General features: G+C 47.6%; 1 protein-coding gene and 1 long non-coding RNA gene across 2 annotated transcripts; both read left to right on the forward strand.

Moving 5' to 3' along the window:
- Positions 1-3,873: 3,873 nt before the first annotated feature.
- Positions 3,874-6,246, forward strand: LOC128089283 (PHD finger protein 7-like). The gene is made up of 7 exons (XM_052700539.1): positions 3,874-4,060; positions 4,148-4,249; positions 4,510-4,634; positions 4,815-4,977; positions 5,090-5,196; positions 5,421-5,534; positions 5,687-6,246. Exons 1-7 carry the CDS (start codon positions 3,974-3,976, stop codon positions 6,081-6,083), a joined length of 1,095 nt encoding a protein of 364 aa, XP_052556499.1. The 5' UTR covers positions 3,874-3,973; the 3' UTR covers positions 6,084-6,246.
- An 8,493-nt stretch (positions 6,247-14,739) lies between these two features.
- On the forward strand, positions 14,740-16,691 carry LOC128089294 (uncharacterized). The gene is made up of 3 exons (XR_008210478.1): positions 14,740-14,781; positions 14,923-15,011; positions 15,172-16,691. It is a non-coding gene; the product is annotated as an uncharacterized LOC128089294 (long non-coding RNA).
- Positions 16,692-19,751: the final 3,060 nt, after the last annotated feature.

Below are 19,751 nucleotides of genomic sequence, written 5' to 3' on the forward strand. Positions count from 1 at the left end.
CAGCTTGCCCCGCAAAGGCTGTGGCGACCCAGATGGAGGCCCTGCCCAAGAATGTGGCTGTTCAGGTCTCCGGCTGCAGGGAGTGCCTGAGCCTGCTGATGCCGAGGAGGGCGGCAGGAACTCCACCTGAGGAGTGGAGGGGTGAGCAGGTGGAAGATCTGCTCAGCATGCTGGCACAGCTCAAGCAGGAGGTGGAGAGGTTAAGGACCATCAGGGAGTGAGAGCAAGAGATTGACTGGTGGAGAAACTCCCAGGCATGCCAGGGAGGAAGGCGCCAGGGAGACACCCCCCAGAAAGTGGGGGATGGACCCCATGTCCTGCCACTGTCAGGCAGAGAGCTGGGAGAACTGGAAGACAGTCCCAGCTCGGCATCGTGGGCCAGGCACTGTAAATTGAAGGCGAGGTGAGCGAGGAGGCCCGGGAAGCTTTGCCTAAGACAAAGGCAAGGGCGAGGCGGTCGACGCTGCGTCTCCGGACTGCCTCGGCTAAGACAGACAGAAGGGTTATCGGTGGTGGTGATTCCCTCCGCATGGGAACAGAAGGCCCCGGGTGCAGACCGGACCCGACTCACAGGGAGGTGTGCCGCCTCCCTGGGGCCCAGGTCCAGGACACAGCTAGAAAACTCCCTGACCTGGTTCATCCCTCTGATTACTACCCATTACTTCATCAGTGCAGGCAAGCAGCCAAGAAGTAGCTCGGAGAAGCCTGCAAACTACCAAAAGGACTTTGGGGCTGCAGGGCGGTTGGTGGAGGGAGTGGGAGCACGAGTGATATTTGCTTCTATCCTTACTGGGGCGGTGAGGCACACGGAGTAGGATAGCAGAGCCCAGGTAATGGACAAGTGGCTGAGAGGCTGGTGCCGCCACAGAACTTTGGGCTTTTCCACCATGGGGCCATTTGCTCGGCACCCGGTCTCATGGCTGCAGGCCTGTGTCACTTGCCTCTGAGAAGGAAACGGATCCTGGCCCAAGAGATAGCGGGGCTCGTTGAGAGGGCTTGCAGCTAGGCAGGAAGCGGGAATGGAAGGGGATGCAATGAGGCTCGCTAGGGTAGAGCAAGTAGTCTGGGCTTTTATACTAGGCCCGATGGGGGAAGAGAGCCAAGTGAGGCGGGACAAAGAAACTCTTAGGGTTGCTGTCATGCCAGGAGATTGCGGGGAAAAACCTCCAAAGTGTCCTGTGGGATGCTGTAGGATCTTCTGGAAACTCCCCAGAGGAGGTAATATTGCCAGTTCCCTGTCCAAAACCTCCTCTTGTCCCTCTAGGAAGCAGTGGAGGAAAACTTCAAGTTTCTTTTGGAGGTTTGAGGGAGGGCCCCTCTAGAAGGCTAGACTGCCAGAAAGCCCAGCTGAAGTGCCTTTCCACTAATGCACGCAGCATGGGAAATAGGCAGGAGGAGTTGGAAGCCATGATGCGCTTGCAAAATAGCGATCTGGTTGCTGTTATCAGGGAAACGTGGTGGCACGAATCTCACGGCTGGCGTACTGGGATGGAGGGCTACAGGCTCTTCAGAAGGGATAGACAGGGGCAGGAGGGGAGGGGGTGTTGTCCTCTATGTTAGGAAGTGGACAGAGTGCAAAGAGCTGTGTCTGAGTAACAGCCATGACCAGGCTGAGAGCTGTCATGGAGTTATCTCTAGATCTGTGTTTGTGAGAGGGGCTGCAGGCCCCCCCCCCAAAAAAAGGGGGAGAGGATAAAAAAGAAAGCGTTGAAGGGTTACGGCCAGTCGGCCCGGCCCCATGACTAATGAGGCAGCAGACTTGCGGGCAAGGGTAGGGAAATCGTAGATGGGTCTAACAGAGAAAAAAAACAGAGCAACGGCAACGATCTGAGGAAGACCCTTAGTTTACCAAATCCAGGTACATCAAGCACAATGAGAGCATCCAAAGCCGAAGCCTTACGCGATAGACTGCAGAGGGAACCACGTGCTTCCCTGCTGCAAAACCGAGAGAATCCCTAAGAAGGAGAGAGGCCGGTGTCCTGCCAGGAGCTCCACCTTTCTTGCTCTGGGCAAGAAGTCCTCTGCGGAATGCCACTCCTCCCCTCCCCTCCCCTCCCCTCCCCTCCGAGAGCCAAAACGTCCCAAAAAGGCAGTCCACAGAACCAGAACATTAACTCTTCCACTCCCACTGCTTTCCATGGTGTTATGATGTGGAACACCGACAAGAAAAATCACAAAACCACTACAGGAGCTTAGGGTGAAAATCAGGGATCGGTCCAGGAAGGGGCATCTAGTGCTTGGGGTCTGCTACACGCCACCTGGTCAGGGGGAGCCTGTTGACGAGGCCTTCTTGCGTCAGCTGCAGGAGGTGTCGCGCTCGCAGGCTCTTGTCCTGATGGGGGATTTCAACCACCTGGATCCCTGCCAGGATAGCAGCACGGCGGGTGGCAGACAGTCCAGGAGATTCCTGGAGTCTGCTGAGGATTACTTCCTCGTCCAGGTAACTGGACGGACCAACCCGAGGTGAAGCCCTGCTGGACCTGGTGCTCGCCAGTGCAGAGCTGATAGTTTTGAATCACAGGATCCTGGGATGGCTTGGGTTGGAAGGGACATTAAATTCTGTCTGAAGTTCCAAACTTCTGCAGCGTGTCTAGGTCAGGCTGCCTGAAGCCCTATCCAGTGAGGCCTCGAGCATCTCCGCAGAGGGCGGCTCTCTAGACGTGGGGGCTCTCCCATCAGCGTTGGCCTGACTTTCGTGGAGAAGCTGACTCTCATGGTCAGGCTGGATGAGCAGGGATGCTCCAGTGTGACTCCAGGACTGCAGCCCTGGACAAGGGACCGCTCCTCTCCTGTCTCTGGCATGGTGACCATTGCCAGCAGGTCAAAGAGAGCAAAAAAAACAGAGTCAGAAGTTTTCCTGACTCGTTTTATACGCAGGCTTGAAGGCAATCGTGCCCTGCCTATGCCACTTTGCCTCTGGGAACCGTATAAGGGTTGAAGCTGAGATGTGTGAAGACTTGGATAAGAAAGGATCATAAAACCCACCCAACCCCAAGTGCCTGCCATGGGAGCGCTGCCACCCAGCAGGTCAGGTCAGGTTAGAGCAGGGCCCTGTCCAACTCGGCCTGGAGCGCCTGCAGGGATGGGCACCCGCAGCTTCTCTGGGCAGCTGTGCCAGGGCCTCACAGCCCTCTGAGTGAGGAATTCCTGCTCGCAGTTCACCAGATCTCCTCTTTTCTCAGCTCAAAACCTTGGCCTGCCACCATCAGACCGTGGAGAGTCACTCGGAACACACACTAGAAATGCTGGCTGCGCTGTTGACCCGCAGACGTTTATTGGACTCTCTGCTGCGATGCCCAGCACGGGCGTGGTGCAGAAGGCCCGAGGGAGGCCATCCTTGCTCCCTGCTGACGGCAGCACTGGGCTCCTTGCCCTGCGCTGCCCACAGGAGCCGCCGCCCTCCCGCATGGGTGCCGTGCCCTCAGCCCCGCGAGGTGCTGACCGTGATGTCACGGTGATGTCACAGTGGTGGCCATTGTGACCCGCGGGGCCGGGAGCAGAGCAAAGGCTGCCGGGCTGGGGCTGTGCTCAGTGCGGCTTGGTGAGGCGCGGAGAGAGGAGGGACTTTCTTGACTCTCTTGTTTCTCGCTGTGAATGCCGAACATGTCCAAACGGAACGAGGAGATCCCCATCTCTGGGGAGCCAGGTGAGAGCCCCGCATCCCTGCGTGCGGCTCCCCGCTGCCAGGCCAGGTCTGCCTGCGGCTGGGAGGGGAGGGAGGAGCAGGCAGGGGCTCCCCAGCACCGCGGGCAGGCAGGGCCCTTCTGCTCCTTGGCCAGGGGTTGAGCTTGGGCTGTGGCTGCCTGCTGGCGCTGCTGGGCCCGCAATGCCCCCTTCCCTTTCACCCCCTCCAGCCCTGCCCCTCAGCAGGCACGGCAGGCACGGGGCAGGCCCTGGGGATGGCCAGGCGTACCCGACCCCGCCAGGTGCTCACCGCTGCTCATGGTTGCTCTCTCCTTCCTCTGCAGTGTGCATGCTGTGCCGCCAGGCACAGGTCGACCCGGACATCTGCGGGCGGATGTTTGCCAATGGTGGGCTCTGTGCCCACGAATTCTGCTTGGTGAGTTCCCTCAAGGGCTAGGGCTCCTGCCAGGGATGCTCCCTTCCTTGCTGGCCTCACGAGATCCCGCTCTTTTCTCTCCTACAGTTCTTTGCCGATGGCCTTTTGGGATGGAGATGCCCAATGGGTGGAATGTGTGGCTTCTCCACTGGTGCCATCCAGCACACCATCCAGCTGGCAGACCAGAAGGTGAGGACCTGAACAGAACGGGGAGCTTGGTGCCGGCAGAGGCTCGCACCAAGGTTTTGCCTGGGCCTATAGAAAGCGATCGCGGCCCTTCCAACCGGCTCCAGGACAAAGCCCCACCACAGCAGACAAGCCTCGTCTGCCAGGCAGCTCTGCAGAGTGTGGGGCAGCGGTGCCCACACCCTGAGCCCTGCCTGGAGAAGTGGGGCCAGCCGCGGAGGCACCAAGCCCACCGCTGACGGGGACCGCTCTGTTCTTTTCAGCACTGCTTTGTCTGTGGCGGGAGGGGAGCTGCCATCAGCTGCGCGGAGACGGGCTGTGAGCGCAGCTTCCATCTGCCCTGCGCCGAGGACGGGCAATGCGTCATGCAGTACTTTGGGCAGTACAGGTAAGGGCTGTCAGCAGCAGCCAAGCTGCCGTCCCTCCCTGTCCCTCCCAGGGAGGAACCTGCAGCCACACCTCCCAGCATCCTGCCAGAGCCGGAGCCCAGACCCGGCGCTCTTTCCTGGCTCTCTGCGCTCCTCACAGCACTCCTCACCATGCCCATCCCTTCTGTCCTCCTGCGCAGGTCCTTCTGCTGGGAGCATCGCCCTCAGCAGGCAGCGGAGGCAGCTCCGTCTCAGAACACCATCTGCATCATCTGCCTGGAGCCCGTGGGGGACAGCGCGTCCTACCGCACCATGGTGTGCCCGGCGTGCAAACAGGCCTGGTTCCACCGGGGCTGCATCAGGGTAGGAGCCCTCCCCTCGCCCCGTGGGCACGGCCAGTGCTCAGCAGCAGCCAGCCCTGCTCACACTCACGCTCACGCTCACACTCACGCTCACGCTTGTGCTTCTCCTGCAGAGACATGCCATACTCGCTGCCACCGCGCGCTTCTACTGCCCCGTCTGCGGAGAGAGAGGGAGATTCCAATCCCAGATGACCAGGCTGGGGATCCAAATTCCAATCAGGTTGGTGTCCTTCTTCCTGACTCTGCAGACACTCAGGCACAGGTGCTGTGCCTGCCCATGAACTGCCCCGGCAGGCCCAGTCCCTCGCCGTCCTGCTGCAAGCATCGGTCTCAGCTTCACGGAGTAGCTGGGAATAAGCTCAAGGGGGATGAACAGGGGTGCCCTGGATCTGCCTCACGCCTGGGGCACCGGGGACTCATCACATTCTCTCTCTTCTCTGGCAGACAACTATCTTGGTGGGACGATGAAGCGTACCAGTCGCTGCGAGAAAGGCACAGTGGCTGCAGTGCCAGCACGTGCACTCACCTAGGAGGCAGGGAGAGCGCACAGGAAGAGGAGTGAGTGACCTCCGCAGTCCTCTGGGGCTCTGCGTGGGATCTCAGCCTCACCATAGGCTGGGGGGAGCAAGGGCTGAGCACCAGAGCCGCGCCGGCTGCTCCCTGCCTTGGCTCGCTTTGTGCTCACAGACACAACCTGTTTGCTTCCGCAGGCCCTGTCAGCCAATGCTCTGCAGCTCCTGTGGCTCACAAGGCACGCGCTGGTGCTGCTCCTTCTGGGCCATGCGCAGAAACGCCTGGGCGTGGGACACCTGCGATGCTGTGGTCACCCGTCAGAGACGTGGTAGGAGGAGACGGTCCTCCAGAACATCCCGGACACCTGCAGCCACAAGTCGTCCCAGGCAGCGGGAGACCGGCCGTACAAGAAGCCGCTCCCCGTTGCAAGGCCGGGCCTCGGGCTCCCAGAGTCGGCCCCGAAGACAACGTGGTCGGAGCCGTACAACAACCCGAGGTGCTCAGAGCAGCACCCACACCTCGGCCAGACCAGCACCATCGAGGTCCTCGAGGGCTTCCCCTCTGCCTGCACGCAGGAGACAATCCAGGCAATGAGGCTGGGCCCGCTCTCGAAGCCGATCCCCACTGGGGCGTCGCACTTCAACTTCCTGCAGCCGGCCCCAATGAGACCGTGGCAGCCGGTCCAGGCAGCGGGGGCCAGCCCGGGCACGAAGCCACTCCCTGCCCACGGGCCACCCAGTGCACTTATTCCTGTTGCCTTAAGAAAATCAACCTGGAAGAGAGTCCATCCATGCTGCCTTCATTCTTCGGTGGACCAGCCCAGGCACAAAGCCACTCCCGGTTCCAGCATCAGAGAAGACATCTCCACAACCAGTCCCAAAGACAGCGCGGAATCAGCCATGTCCCATCCTGGCGTGATGGTTGTGGTTCCAAGTGGCAAAAAAAAATAAACCTTCAACATCCTCCCCACGTGTTGGCTTCAGTCTTCTCTGCTTGTCCTGCGGTGGGCAGTGTTAGGAGCTGAGACCACGGGGTTGTCTTCTCCCCGGCACCTTCCTGGATGGTTGCCGTGGAGTTATCTTTACACCTCTCTGTGTCCGTGATGGGGGACAGCACGCCCACAGGCCCAACGCCCCGAAAAAAAAGGGGCAGGGACGGAGGCGTACTGACGGTTTATAGGCCAGTCCAGCCTGTTGCCATGACTAATGGGCACGGGGGACCCACAGGCCCACGTCCCAGGAAAGGGGGAAGGGAGAAGGGGGCAAGGGTAGGGAGATGGGAGACGGGCCCAAGAACAAAACAGCGGCAGCGATCTGAGGAAGAAAGTCAGTTTCCTACATATGGTATCGGAATGCAAGATGACACAATCTAATACTTCACTTCATCCTTGACTGCCGAGGTTAGCTGCTTCGGAGCCGGCCCGGACAGAATCGCAGCGCCTCCTTGCAAGGTATGGGGGGGGAGGGGGTTTGGTCAGTTCCTTTACCAGGGGAACCCTGAGCCAAGGCAGCAGCCCCACAGTTCTCGTGAGAGTGGCTGATGTGGTGTCAGCATTGCCAGGGCAATGGAACTGCATCCACGCCCCTTGCCTTAAGAAAAGCTTAAGGGAGGGCCTCAGTGCATCGCTGCCCGCCAAGTGCAGTGAGGAGAAGGCAGCACGTGCGCAGCAGCCACAGCAGACTGCAGCAGCAGGTGTGGTAGCTTGCGCAGGACGGCGCAGAAGTACCGTCCTTCCTAGCTCTGGAGACCAGCTTACCTACTGGCAGTAGGTGCTGTCTCTCCGAGGCCGCGATCTCCACCAGGCAACCAGCTTGCCCCGCAAAGGCTGTGGCGACCCAGATGGAGGCCCTGCCCAAGAATGTGGCTGTTCAGGTCTCCGGCTGCAGGGAGTGCCTGAGCCTGCTGATGCCGAGGAGGGCGGCAGGAACTCCACCTGAGGAGTGGAGGGGTGAGCAGGTGGAAGATCTGCTCAGCATGCTGGCACAGCTCAAGCAGGAGGTGGAGAGGTTAAGGACCATCAGGGAGTGAGAGCAAGAGATTGACTGGTGGAGAAACTCCCAGGCATGCCAGGGAGGAAGGCGCCAGGGAGACACCCCCCAGAAAGTGGGGGATGGACCCCATGTCCTGCCACTGTCAGGCAGAGAGCTGGGAGAACTGGAAGACAGTCCCAGCTCGGCATCGTGGGCCAGGCACTGTAAATTGAAGGCGAGGTGAGCGAGGAGGCCCGGGAAGCTTTGCCTAAGACAAAGGCAAGGGCGAGGCGGTCGACGCTGCGTCTCCGGACTGCCTCGGCTAAGACAGACAGAAGGGTTATCGGTGGTGGTGATTCCCTCCGCATGGGAACAGAAGGCCCCGAGTGCAGACCAGACCCGACTCACAGGGAGGTGTGCCGCCTCCCTGGGCCCAGGTCCAGGACACAGCTAGAAAACTCCCTGACCTGGTTCATCCCTCTGATTACTACCCATTACTTCATCAGTGCAGGCAAGCAGCCATGAAGTAGCTCGGAGAAGCCTGCAAACTACCAAAAGCACTTTGGGGCTGCAGGGCGGTTGGTGGAGGGAGTGGGAGCACGAGTGATATTTGCTTCTATCCTTACTGGGGCGGTGAGGCACACGGAGTGGGATAGCAGAGCCCAGGTAATGGACAAGTGGCTGAGAGGCTGGTGCCGCCACAGAACTTTGGGCTTTTCCACCATGGGGCCATTTGCTCGGCACCCGGTCTCATGGCTGCAGGCCTGAGCGATCTGAGGAAGAAAGTCAATTTCCTACATGTGGTATCGGAATGCTTGCTAGCATGTGTTAATTTCTTTCTTCAGTACACCACCTTATTCTCTTACAACTGCTTTTTATCTGTATATTTCTGTGTATTCTAATTCTTTAGTCCCTTACCATTCTGAGGGAACTCTTCAGGGCATTCATTCCATCATCCATGTAGCTCTTCCCATTATTTGCATACTGTTGTTAGCTATTTGTGTGAATCCCATTATAGAACTGTTTTCACTAAGATGCACATAGTATTTGAAATAAATTACACAGTTCCGACTAATCCTCAATCTATTTTCATTGCTAGTTTCATTGGACATTTGAGAAGCTGCCTAATGCCCTTGGTGAATGCTGCTGACATGTGTGCAGCAGATGGAGAGAGGAGAGAAGCAGGCATTGGGTTTTACACTGTATGAATGGACTATTTTTCTCAGGCAGACAAAAATTTACTGTCTCAGAGCTGCTCAGGAATGTGTGTCCATCAATGCATCCTGTTGGATCTAGGAGGGTCTATCACTTGCTGTGAATACAGGGAAGTTTGCCTGACTCCATCAGAGGTATCATCTCTCGTCCTCTACGGATCGATTGCTTTGCCATGTAGGTCAGCATCATGATGATCATCTTAAGAAAAGATTTGGAGATGTCTCAACAAATAATGCTTTTGGGCCACCTGTGACTGCCTGAGTCTTTTCTTCTCCTGCAGCCTGAGCAGAACTGCCATATTGATTATTATTATCTCTGTCAGACTCCTTTTCTTCATGATAGCGAGGTAAAACCTTCCTATTTTGAAAGCCCAGCAGGGCAGGCCTCATCAGTTACACCCTGTGGGGCAGTGACAAATGTGTTTCTTTTTCAGCTAACTTTTTAAGCTGACATTAAGATCTGAAAAATAACCCATCCTTCTGTCATCCTGAAATCAGATCCAAAATTCACAAGACTCTCTCTTCCAGAGTCCACAACACGCAAGAGTAAGTTTGTGGTTTCTATTATCTGAGAAATTATTTAATTTGTGATGTCCGAACACTGCATGATATCTGTACATCAAATTCTCAGCTAGTGTGAGGCTAACCACTAGCTCTTTATCACATAGAATCATAGAATCTTTGAAGCTGGAAGGAACAATTAAAAGTCATGTAGTCCAGATACCTTGCAACAATCAGGGTTACCAACAGCTGCATCAGAGTGCTCAGAGCTGCTTCTCCTGACTTTATCTGCGTTTTGCTGCACAAACCTTTATCTGAACATGAGTTCCCATAAAAAGGTGATGGTAATAAGGGAGTTCCTTTGGTTTTAAAAGCTGCTCATCTACAGAAGACTGTTTTCTTTCAAACATGCATGTTTTCACTATTTTCCTGGAAATTGTGGCTAAGAAAATTTGAGTAATCTTCACCATTTTCATACTTGCTGTTATTTTGACACAGCTGGTGCGTTCTCCCTTTGCACAGCTTATAGAAGCACACTGACACAAAGCTGTATGCCAGTGTGAGTCCCTTATGTCTTCCTATTAAGTCCGTGCCTACTGTGACCAGCACTGCATCTATTCATATGTAAAAAGAAAGCTGAAGCCACTTATTTAACGTATTGCTTTACAAATAGTGCCTTTGTTGTCCGGGACTGCTGCGGGGAAAAGGAACCTCACTGCACAAAAGCAATTGCAGGTTTTAGATGTTTAACCAAACCAAACAATAGCAAAAACAAGCAAACAAACAAGCAAACGCAGCAACTAATCTGCAGCAAAGATGAAGAAAATTCGAGGCAAAGTGGTGGGTTCCTGGGTTCCTGGAAAGCTCATCAGAGCTTTCCAGGACAGAGACAGATCAGAGCATGAGATGGGATTGAGACGTGGAGGCTTGTTACCTGCTGTGCTGCTGCAGGTCACCTCCAGTGTGATGCCAGAACTCTGGCTACATCTGATCCTGCTGAAAAACTCAAAGCAGAGGTTCTCATCATGAATATGGTGCTTTCTCAAGCAGGCTAGCTCGACTTAGAAGAGAATCTTTAAGAAGTCAAGTCACTTGCTGAATGAATCACTGACTGTTTGCTGTTTGTACGTTCTTTAGAAACTGCTGATGGTTTCAGGCTCCCTCTTTTCCTCAGCAGAAATGAAATTCATTGATCATGGAGGTTTTTAATAGCATCATCCAAGCAGAAAACTTCAAGACTGTGTTAAATCAAGTCTTCGTGTTGGCTTGTACTGTGCTTTCTTATATTTGTATCTGTTTTCACCACTCTTCATGCAAGAAATGGAAGAAGAATGTATTTTCCTTCCATTTTATCTTTCTGGAACAGGTGCTCTTGCTGTTCTCTAGACACAGACAAAGGAGCTGTCCTTCACTGAAACCTTGCCTTAAATGGTCTTCTATTCTCAGCAACTATCTCTGTTAATCATAAACACCCTGCCTATGAATTTAGCCTCGATTCTTTCAAGTACAGATGCTTCCTTGCATATCCCTGCTAGCAAGGCCTCTTCTCTCTTGATTTTTTTTACATACCTTTACTGTGGTCCATATCCATTTAAGTGAAGAGGAAGAGGACTATAGCTGAAAGAGCACATTTCTCCTGACACTCAATTTCTATCCATACACCAGAACTAATGCCGCTAGCTCCTTGCCCATTCCTTATAAATACAGTCATGGAGCATGAATGTAAAATGTCATCTAAAAAGAGCAGCACTTTCAAGGCGTATTCCTGGAGTAAGGAGATGTTGTGTGCAGGTCAGAGAGACGGGGCCATTTGTTGGAAGCTCCATCTGCTTTGCAAACAATTGTGAAATACTGACTGCCAATCCTCCTCTTCTAAAAGGCATTTCCATCTTGTTACTCACTTTTGTTTCTACAAAAATGCATATTATTTCTTTCCTCAGTTTGTATGTGATGGGTGAGAAGCTAGAATAAAATTTGTTTCTGTAATCTAGCATTTTTTTTTAGCATTTAAACGTTTTCTGAACAGCAGATTTCCAAACAGAAAATGAAATTTATTAGCCCACAAAATATTTATTCTCCATCTTATGTCACTTTCCTGTTTAAAATATTTAAATCTGCCATTTCTAGATGGTAGGATAATGGCAATAATAGAGCCTTTGCAGGCATGACTTACTCACATGGGAATCCAGAAGTACTAGCTCTCTAGTGGAGGACTAAAAGCAGGCTTGTTGCGTAGAATATCAAATAAGCCAAGTGATGATCATGGTATTTGTGAGGCTGCTGCTGATCTACGACTAAAAGGTGCTGTGCTTCTCTGGATTCAGTCTTCTGTTCACTGGAATTTTACAATATTAAAATAATAATGAGCATTGAATTAGTGTGTGAAAACGAAGGAGCAAAACAGAAAAAGTATCTGAGGAGCATACAGACAGATACTTCTGAGTACCTTGTCAATAACAGCTGTGCAGTGTGTATGATAGTGGAAAACATTGTCAGTCTGCTCCATTGTTTTTCTATTCCACACAGAAAATCATAAGGCAACTTGCAAACTGGTTAAGCATCAAGGCTTGTTTAATTGCAGTAAAAGCAGCATATTCCATCTAAAACATAATGGACATTGAAGGACTCTTGCAGCTTCTCTATGCTTCAGAATTTCTGATTAATATCATATGCATAAAACCACCAGCCCAGGATCTATACTACATTTCACTATGCTTATTAAAATCTTATTTCAGTCCTTGTTATTGTACTTTTGCTACTTTTGTTGCTGCTGAATATTTCTATGCTGTTAGTAATCCAGAGAAGTCAGTGGTGGCAAATGTTCCAAAAGTTTTAGTGGTCTAATATTAGGAGACTCTCAAGTAAATTATCTGTTGAAAGCAAGGAAAATATGAGGCTTTTCAGAATAAACTAATATACTTACTGTGTTTCTTTTGTCCATGGAGATCATCGTTGGGATTTTTTGTTTTTCTTAGCTAAGACCATACACTATCCTGGGAAGTAGGGATAGAGTCACTGTGCTGCACTGCAAACTTCAATTCTAGAGCACTCAATCATATAATAGCCAAAGTTAGCCAAAAGCTAACTTGAAGAACTTGAATCATATTTGACCATGCAACCTACCTGTTAGTTTTCACTAAATTTTTGGCCTGTTCTGACAGATGGTCATAGGCTCAAATATATTTATTTCATATGTATACTGTGAGAAACTGGCAGCTACTCACAAAAAGGGACCTGAATCTAGCTGTGACAAAAGAGAGAGGGGAAGAACTTGGCTGTCTTCTTCTAGTTGGTAGCTGTAAGCAGAGGGCAAGATGGGAAACAGAAATCCGGATTAGTGCCCCAGTAGGGGCAAAGATTGTTATAGTTCAGCTTCTTCCTAAGACGCCTCCTAAGAGACATCAGCCATCTTGTCAGTCAGCATGCATGAGCTGACTGATCCATTAGCACATACACAGTCATGTCATATGGTATCAAGCACAGCAAGCAGGGAATGGAGAGGAAAGAGGATGAGCAGCAAGAGAAAGTAGGGGACATAGCACGTGTCCTCAGAAAAAAATGATCTTAGTTTATTAACTGTTTAATTCCATGAACAACTTCTTTACCTCACCATCACCACGTGTCCAGTCTGGAGAGCTTGGTCAGGAACATGAGAATGAGAAGCTGAAGAAGAGCTGCTCTTCAGCCCATAGTCCTGATGTGATTTCCACTGCTGCTCCTTTCAGTGGCTAGTTATATATAATATAGCCAGATATATAACAGACAAAAATTCAGTGCTCAAAGGGTAGAAGTACTTTTTGAAAGGGTTTGGGATTGTTATTCTGAAAGGAACTACAGAATGAGACAGAATGACAGAAGCCAACAACTGCTTTGGAAGACCCCATGAGTTTGATAGAGGATGGCTAAAACCACATTTCAAAATTCATTACTGGATTTAATCAGATTTACTCAGACTTCTAAGTCTAATTATTTTGGTGATCTTTAAAAAAAGATCAGCCTTGTTTGCCAAGTAGATTTTCTGTATTTGAAGTGTAAGTAATAATAATAAAAATTAGAAAGCACATAGGAGTAATCTTCCAGAAATTCAGTGGACTATTGCTCTTTTAGTCTTTATATTTCAGCAGTACAAACTGAGGCCAGATTTTGTGAATATACTTTGCTTTGATAGCATTACTTTGCAAAATGTTCAGTAAGGTTATATTTTTATCATTATTTCTTTTGTGAGTCAATTAGGAATAGCCAGCATCATTAGATGTCTCATTTTCCTTTTCTCTTTTAAGGAAACATTCATCTAAGCTGAGATCTTCAATCCATCTGCATTCACATTTCAGCAAAGTTCTTACGTCTGCTATTTTACTGATGTTTTGATAATTTCTTACGTTGAGCAATGGGCCTAACCCCACTAAAAATGTTGACCTGGGATAGTACAGGAAAAGGCAAAAGAGCAAGAATCCTTTTGTCTTCAGGATTTAATTGTTGCCTTATATCATAAACTTGTAAAGTCTTGCCTTTATATTTAATCAAACACCTTAGTCATTTTGTATATGAAAGAGCAGCAGAATATACCTAAACCATGCTCAGTATATAGTCCGTTAGTTACTATATTGTGCTTTTATTAGTTTAAATCCCCATCTTATTGCCTTCTGATTTAATTAGCCTCTCTTTTTCTTGTTATCTGTCACTGCTTCACTGAACATTTTTGTACATCTGTTGTACTCTTTGCAGTGGGATGAGGAGAGAAGGGCCAGAAAATATTAGCAGCTTATATGGGATCATCTAGTACCATGGTGTTTGTACAATTCTCATTGTAAAAAGTAGTGCATAGATGTGATGCTCTGATCCAGGAGGCACTGTGCTTTGGATGGAAACAGAAAAAAAGTATCTAATACCACTAGTATTTCCTTTGAAATAATGCTTCACTGCCTATTTCACTTGTATTATTGCCTGTTCCTCAGACACATGCATTTAAAATGGGTCATGTATAATTTATGGGGAAGATAATTCTTTATCTTATATATATTATCTTATTATCTTATTGACAATATAAGAGAATACAGAGAAAATATAAGAGAATATTCTGAGAATAAATTCTCAGAATCATACATATTTTGTCAGACTAGCTGATTGCTATCAGATATGTGTACAGTGGTATGTAGCGTGGGAAAGGCATTGTAAAAGAAAAAGTTGAGTGTTCTTTTCCTCTTTCTTCGAATGTACTGGGAGTAATTAGAATTTGGATGCAGGGGCTGCCTTCTTTGATACCTCAGAGTTTATCTAGATGGGAACCTGCAAGACATGGTGAAGAAAATTGGGTAGTAGAGAGGAGGCATTTGGGGGCTATTCAATGACTGGTGGAGAGAGGAGCCCATCAGTTGATCTCTGTTCAGCTGCTGCATGGGAACTGTTGAGTCACAGCCTGAACCACTGATTGATCACCTGAGGCAAGGACTGGGTTAGCCATTGGAGCACAGGTGAAGGCAATTCACCTGTGTGACCAGAAGAGGTGGAGCCTGGCCCCATTTAAGAGCTAACTATGACTGGGGAAATATCTCTTTCTAGAGATTGCTTCTTTGTGAATTCTTTTATTGTGTGCCTCATTCCTTGAATGTGGGTGAACATTCCTTCTCTGTTTGTTTCTTTCCATTTCTCTATGATATTCTTTCCAATAATAACACCACAATACTTTTTCCAACAGTAACAGCTGCAAAACCGAAAGCTGCTACAATTCTCCCTCTTTTCCAAGGACAGGACTGACTGCATCTATGGTGATTGCAATACGTTCTTATCTCAACCATTTAGAAAGATCTCCAAAGCTGGAGGAGCCATGAAACTCTCAGGTAATTTGTTTCAGTTCTTCCTTACCCTTAGTATTTGAATTTAGCTAATGCAAGTCATACTTGCTAAAACATGGAGATACTATTCCTGGACTTTCTTTAGCATCTCTTGTGTATCTGAAGGCTCTTGCTGTGTCTTAAAGACTTAATTGTTCTTCCTCAGGATGAGATGCACAAGTGGCTGAGGATGATTTAGTCTGCTCTCATGCTGAAGGTTTGTCTCCAGCTTTTCACCACCGAAAGTCTCCTCCTCTTTCAAAGTCAATATATGGGAGGAGTTTTATTCAAAAACTAAGCTTGAGGAGTGAAAGGACTGGTAGACTGAAGAACCATACAAACTTTGCTGTCATAACTGAGGTGTTGAAGCAACAGCCACATGCAGGAGCCACAGCAGTTCTTCCCCTTCTGGCAGCAACTATGATTTATTTCAGCTTGAACTGACCAGGGAGCCAATACTGTGCTAAAAGGGTGGTGTGCAGGAATAACATCCCATGTTTCATGAAGGTTATTAAGTTCACACACATTAAGATTAGTCGGGAGGGCTCATACATGATACATCAAGAGAAGGAGAGAACTAGAAATGGGAAAATCCCTCATGGCCACGCAGGAAGAGAAGCAGTGGCAGTGCCCAGGTATGTGCCATACCTTAGCTTTTCTATATTGGTCTGCAGGTGATTTCTCCTCAGTTACATTTTTCCCATGGTCATGATATAGTTTTCATCAGGTCATACTCTAACTCCCTACTGCTTTCAGTCCAATTTGTTAAGGTTATTTTGAATTCTAAACCTGTCTCCAATCAAGCAGCATCAGTCTGTCTCAGTTATCTGTTGTCTGTGGATTTATTAGGTATATCCTATAATGCCATTATGTGGTTCTATGATTAGTAAAATTTATACTAAAATTATTATTTTTATTTAAAATAAAAAAAAAAAAATCAATAAAATCAACAATTCTGATAAAAACTAAAACATCAAATACTGATAGATCCAGACACAACTTGCAGAATCTTTCTGGCTACATCTGCCTTGACAGAAAAACACTGATAGCTATTTGCTAAGTACGTTCTTTCAGACATCAGTCCCCTCCTTATGTTTAGCTGTGGTACCCATTATTTCTTTCTTGTGAGAATGTTAATGGAAATAGCTATCTCATGCAGTTAGAAGGGATGAATTTCAGACTCAAAAGAATAAAGTACAAGGTGGAAAAAATTCTTAAATCTATTGTCTTGTATATAACACTTTCTTAACACCACTTCCCAAGAAGAGAATTAATTTATTAGAAGGTGTTACTGACGCACATTGAATACAAGTGAAATGAATCTTCTCTACTGAGGCTTAACTCAATGACCTCTTGATTGGAGTGAGCAAAAGCACACACCTGATTAATGGTGACAGTTCTGTCCGTGAATGCTACCTCATTTTTGGTCATTTGTGTGGCTGTATTCTTTCATATACTTTCCACATGTCTCTAAATATATTTCTGGCAGCACAGAATCTGAGCTGGATCTAAATCCATGCTATTCCATTCATTGCTTGGGAATTTCTCTTGTTTTGTATCAGTCAAATTGACTTACACATTCTGTGTCTTGAAGGAAACATAGTTTAATTCAGGTTCATTTCTGCTATACCTTGATAAAGTAACTGCAGTTCAGGTATTAAGATTTTTGCAAATACTTCTTAGTCTCCTTGAAAGCTGTGTGATGGTAAAGCTGAAACTTGAAACTATACGCCACCATTACTATGAATGTGTTCCAAGAGCAGTGAAAATAAACTATTTTAATTGTCAAAATTTAATTTCTGTGAAATGCTATTAGCATTTTTCTCTGCTACTCAGTAGCTTTGCCCTTGAGAGATTAGGGAGAGATTTTTTTCCTCTTTGAATTTTAAAACATGTTTTTAATTGAATAGCTCCCATTCTTCTTAGCAACTCATTCATCCCTATTTCATGAAAATTTCGAAGCCTGAAATATAAACCTGTATTTAGTTTATTCTTAGGGAAGAAGAAATGAAACATGACATCGCAGGGTTGTTATAGTAATATGGCTAGGTCATGGTTGGACTTGATCTTTAAGGCCTTTTCCAACCTGATTCTATGATTCTAAATAAAACATCTGCAGATATATCTTAGTAAAACTGAAGATCAGTTGCACTTGTTCCTGAATCTTACTTATTAAAAGATGATTTTTGGGGTTCAGAATGATTGTTTTTGCCGAATTCCATTACATAATGTAAATAATGTTGATAGTTTTTTCTCTAAGACACACGAGACATTTAATGAATATCCAAATATGACTATATGGAAATGTACATATGTAAATCTGGAGTAGATACTATAGCCTGTCAGTTATGATCAAGAATAGCATGTAAATTTCTTGAAGAGAGAATATTTTGATGCTTACATAAATAGTATTCTGTTAGAGAATATTTGAATCATACTTTTTTTCCAGTGATGAGCAAAACCAGGAAATCTACTATATAAAGACATAATACCAATGTCTACTCCAGGTCAAAAGCCAAGCAAGCTTTTTCAGGGGAAGCCAGGACAGTTCAGGGGAAAATTTATTTTACTATTAAAATAATTGAAATGATATTTAAAAAAAATATATATATATGCCACACTTACAAAGTTAGCAGCAAACCATTCCCAAGTAGTTGATTTAACACCAGCGAGTAGCTCAGCACCACTCCACTGCTCTCTGACGCCCTCTCCTAAAAAGGACAGCAGGAGAAAATGCAATGAAAAAAATTGCTCACAGATTGAGGTAAGGACAAGGAGATCTCTCATTCAATTACCAGCATGGGCAAAATAGACTCAGCTTAGAGAGATCTATCATAGAATCACAGAATGGCCTGAGTTGAAAAAGACCACAATGATCATCAGAGAGTGAAGGAGGGATGGAGGGCAGAGAAAACAATATATTCATTAGTCAAAAGTCCTGATGAACTAAAGGCCTGAAAAATAAATTAGCTGAGATGAAGTAACGCCCTTCACAGGGCAGGAAATTTGAAGCTGCAAATGACAGACACAGCAATGCAGCAGTGAAGCTGGAGGAGAGGAGGTGAATGAGTACAACTATTACTCTTGAACGACAACTCAGAAAAATAACCCCCAAGAGTGATGCAGGAAAAAATAGAAGAGACTTTAAGCTGCAGTGCAAAGGGAAATGTGATCTCGAAATTATCAGGGCAGACTTGCATAATTTGTTGTGGAACAGAGCAGGATTTAGCATTCTGCATTATAGTTTCCTCTTTTCCTCCCACGTCAGCTCGTTTCCCCAGATTCAAACAACTTATGCTATAGTCAGGATCTACAAGCTGCAGCCAACCTCACTGTCCCTGTGCTTAGCAGTGCTGCTGTGGTAGGCTCATGGGCTGTCTGTGGAGTGCACTGGTGCTGTACACTCTGCAGCCTTCACCCACATCACCCACATCACTGCTCATCTGTAACACAGCTCTGGGGACACATGGACTGTAGGGTATCACAGACTGAGGAACAAGCTCCCCCCACACCCTGATAACCTGGTTTAGTGGGAGCTATTGGGAATAGGTGCACGGTTGGACTGGATGATCTTTTAGGTCTTTTCCAACCTTGGTGATTCTATGATTCTATGATCTAGTTTCAACCCTCCTGCCATAGGCGGTTTTGCCAACTCCTAGACCACACTGCCCAGAGCCACATCCAGCCTGGAGTTGAATGCCTCCAGGGATGGAGCATCCACAACATCCTTGGGCAACCTATTCCAGTGTATCGCCACCCTCTTTATGATGGATAGTAGCAAGGTTCTTCAGAATCCCCAAGGGGGAAGTTCCCAGAGGGTGTAGGAGGAAATGGGCAGGTGAGGAGAGGTGAAGATACGTCTGGGAACGCTCTTGGATACCCTGATAAACCTGGAGAACTACAATTCACTAGCTGCTGGGTATCTCTGTCTTCCCTTTGGAAAGTTTTAGAATTATTGCAATAGAAGACGCTTTCAAAAAAAAATACTATTGGTTTAAAATGGCCATTACAACACTCCTGAATTATGTATCACACTATCTAGGATTGGGAAGGTGAAATCTATCAGATTAAATGGGGCATTTTCTCCTGTACTGCTATAGAAAGCCCATAAACAAAGCTGTCCAGAAAACAAAATACCATTTCAGTCAGGGACCTGTCATGTCCATAACCCAAATAAACACCCCTAAGTACTGAGAGAAGCCTTTCACTTCCTTTTGTGAGATCAGGACCTCAGAGCATTTCTGAGTGAAAAGTACCTCAAAATTAGATTACCAAGGGAACTTTATTTCTACTTAGGAAGAGTTTTGATATATATATATTTAAATTATTTTTCTTAAGTTTATTTTATGAATACCCACTTGAGCCACAGAATGCTATTCTTCCATTTCCTACAAAATAAAAGCTTGGCAGTAACAGATGAGAATCAACTATGGAATGAAACAGTCCCAGTGAGGAGTTAAATTAGCAATTACATTTTCAGAAGAATTCACATTTTAAAATAACTTGAAAATGTAGGCTGTGCATATGACAATAGGAGCTAAAGTGTTGGGTATTGTGCTTTTCTGAAAATCTGGCACTCCTTTGGGAAGATCAAATTGGAACTGAATCTTTTTGAAAATTTAGGCTCAATTGTGATGTGCTGAGCTCTTTTGAAAACAGAGATCTGTAAGTGCATCTTTGAGAGAGAAGTGTTACGAGGAGAGTCTGCACTAGACTGTGAATCACATTAAATGTGTAGGGAATGCT

The sequence above is a fragment of the Tympanuchus pallidicinctus genome, unplaced genomic scaffold, assembly GCF_026119805.1.
Source record: "Tympanuchus pallidicinctus isolate F22 unplaced genomic scaffold, pur_lepc_1.0 scaffold4, whole genome shotgun sequence".
Classification (NCBI taxonomy): domain Eukaryota; kingdom Metazoa; phylum Chordata; class Aves; order Galliformes; family Phasianidae; genus Tympanuchus; species Tympanuchus pallidicinctus.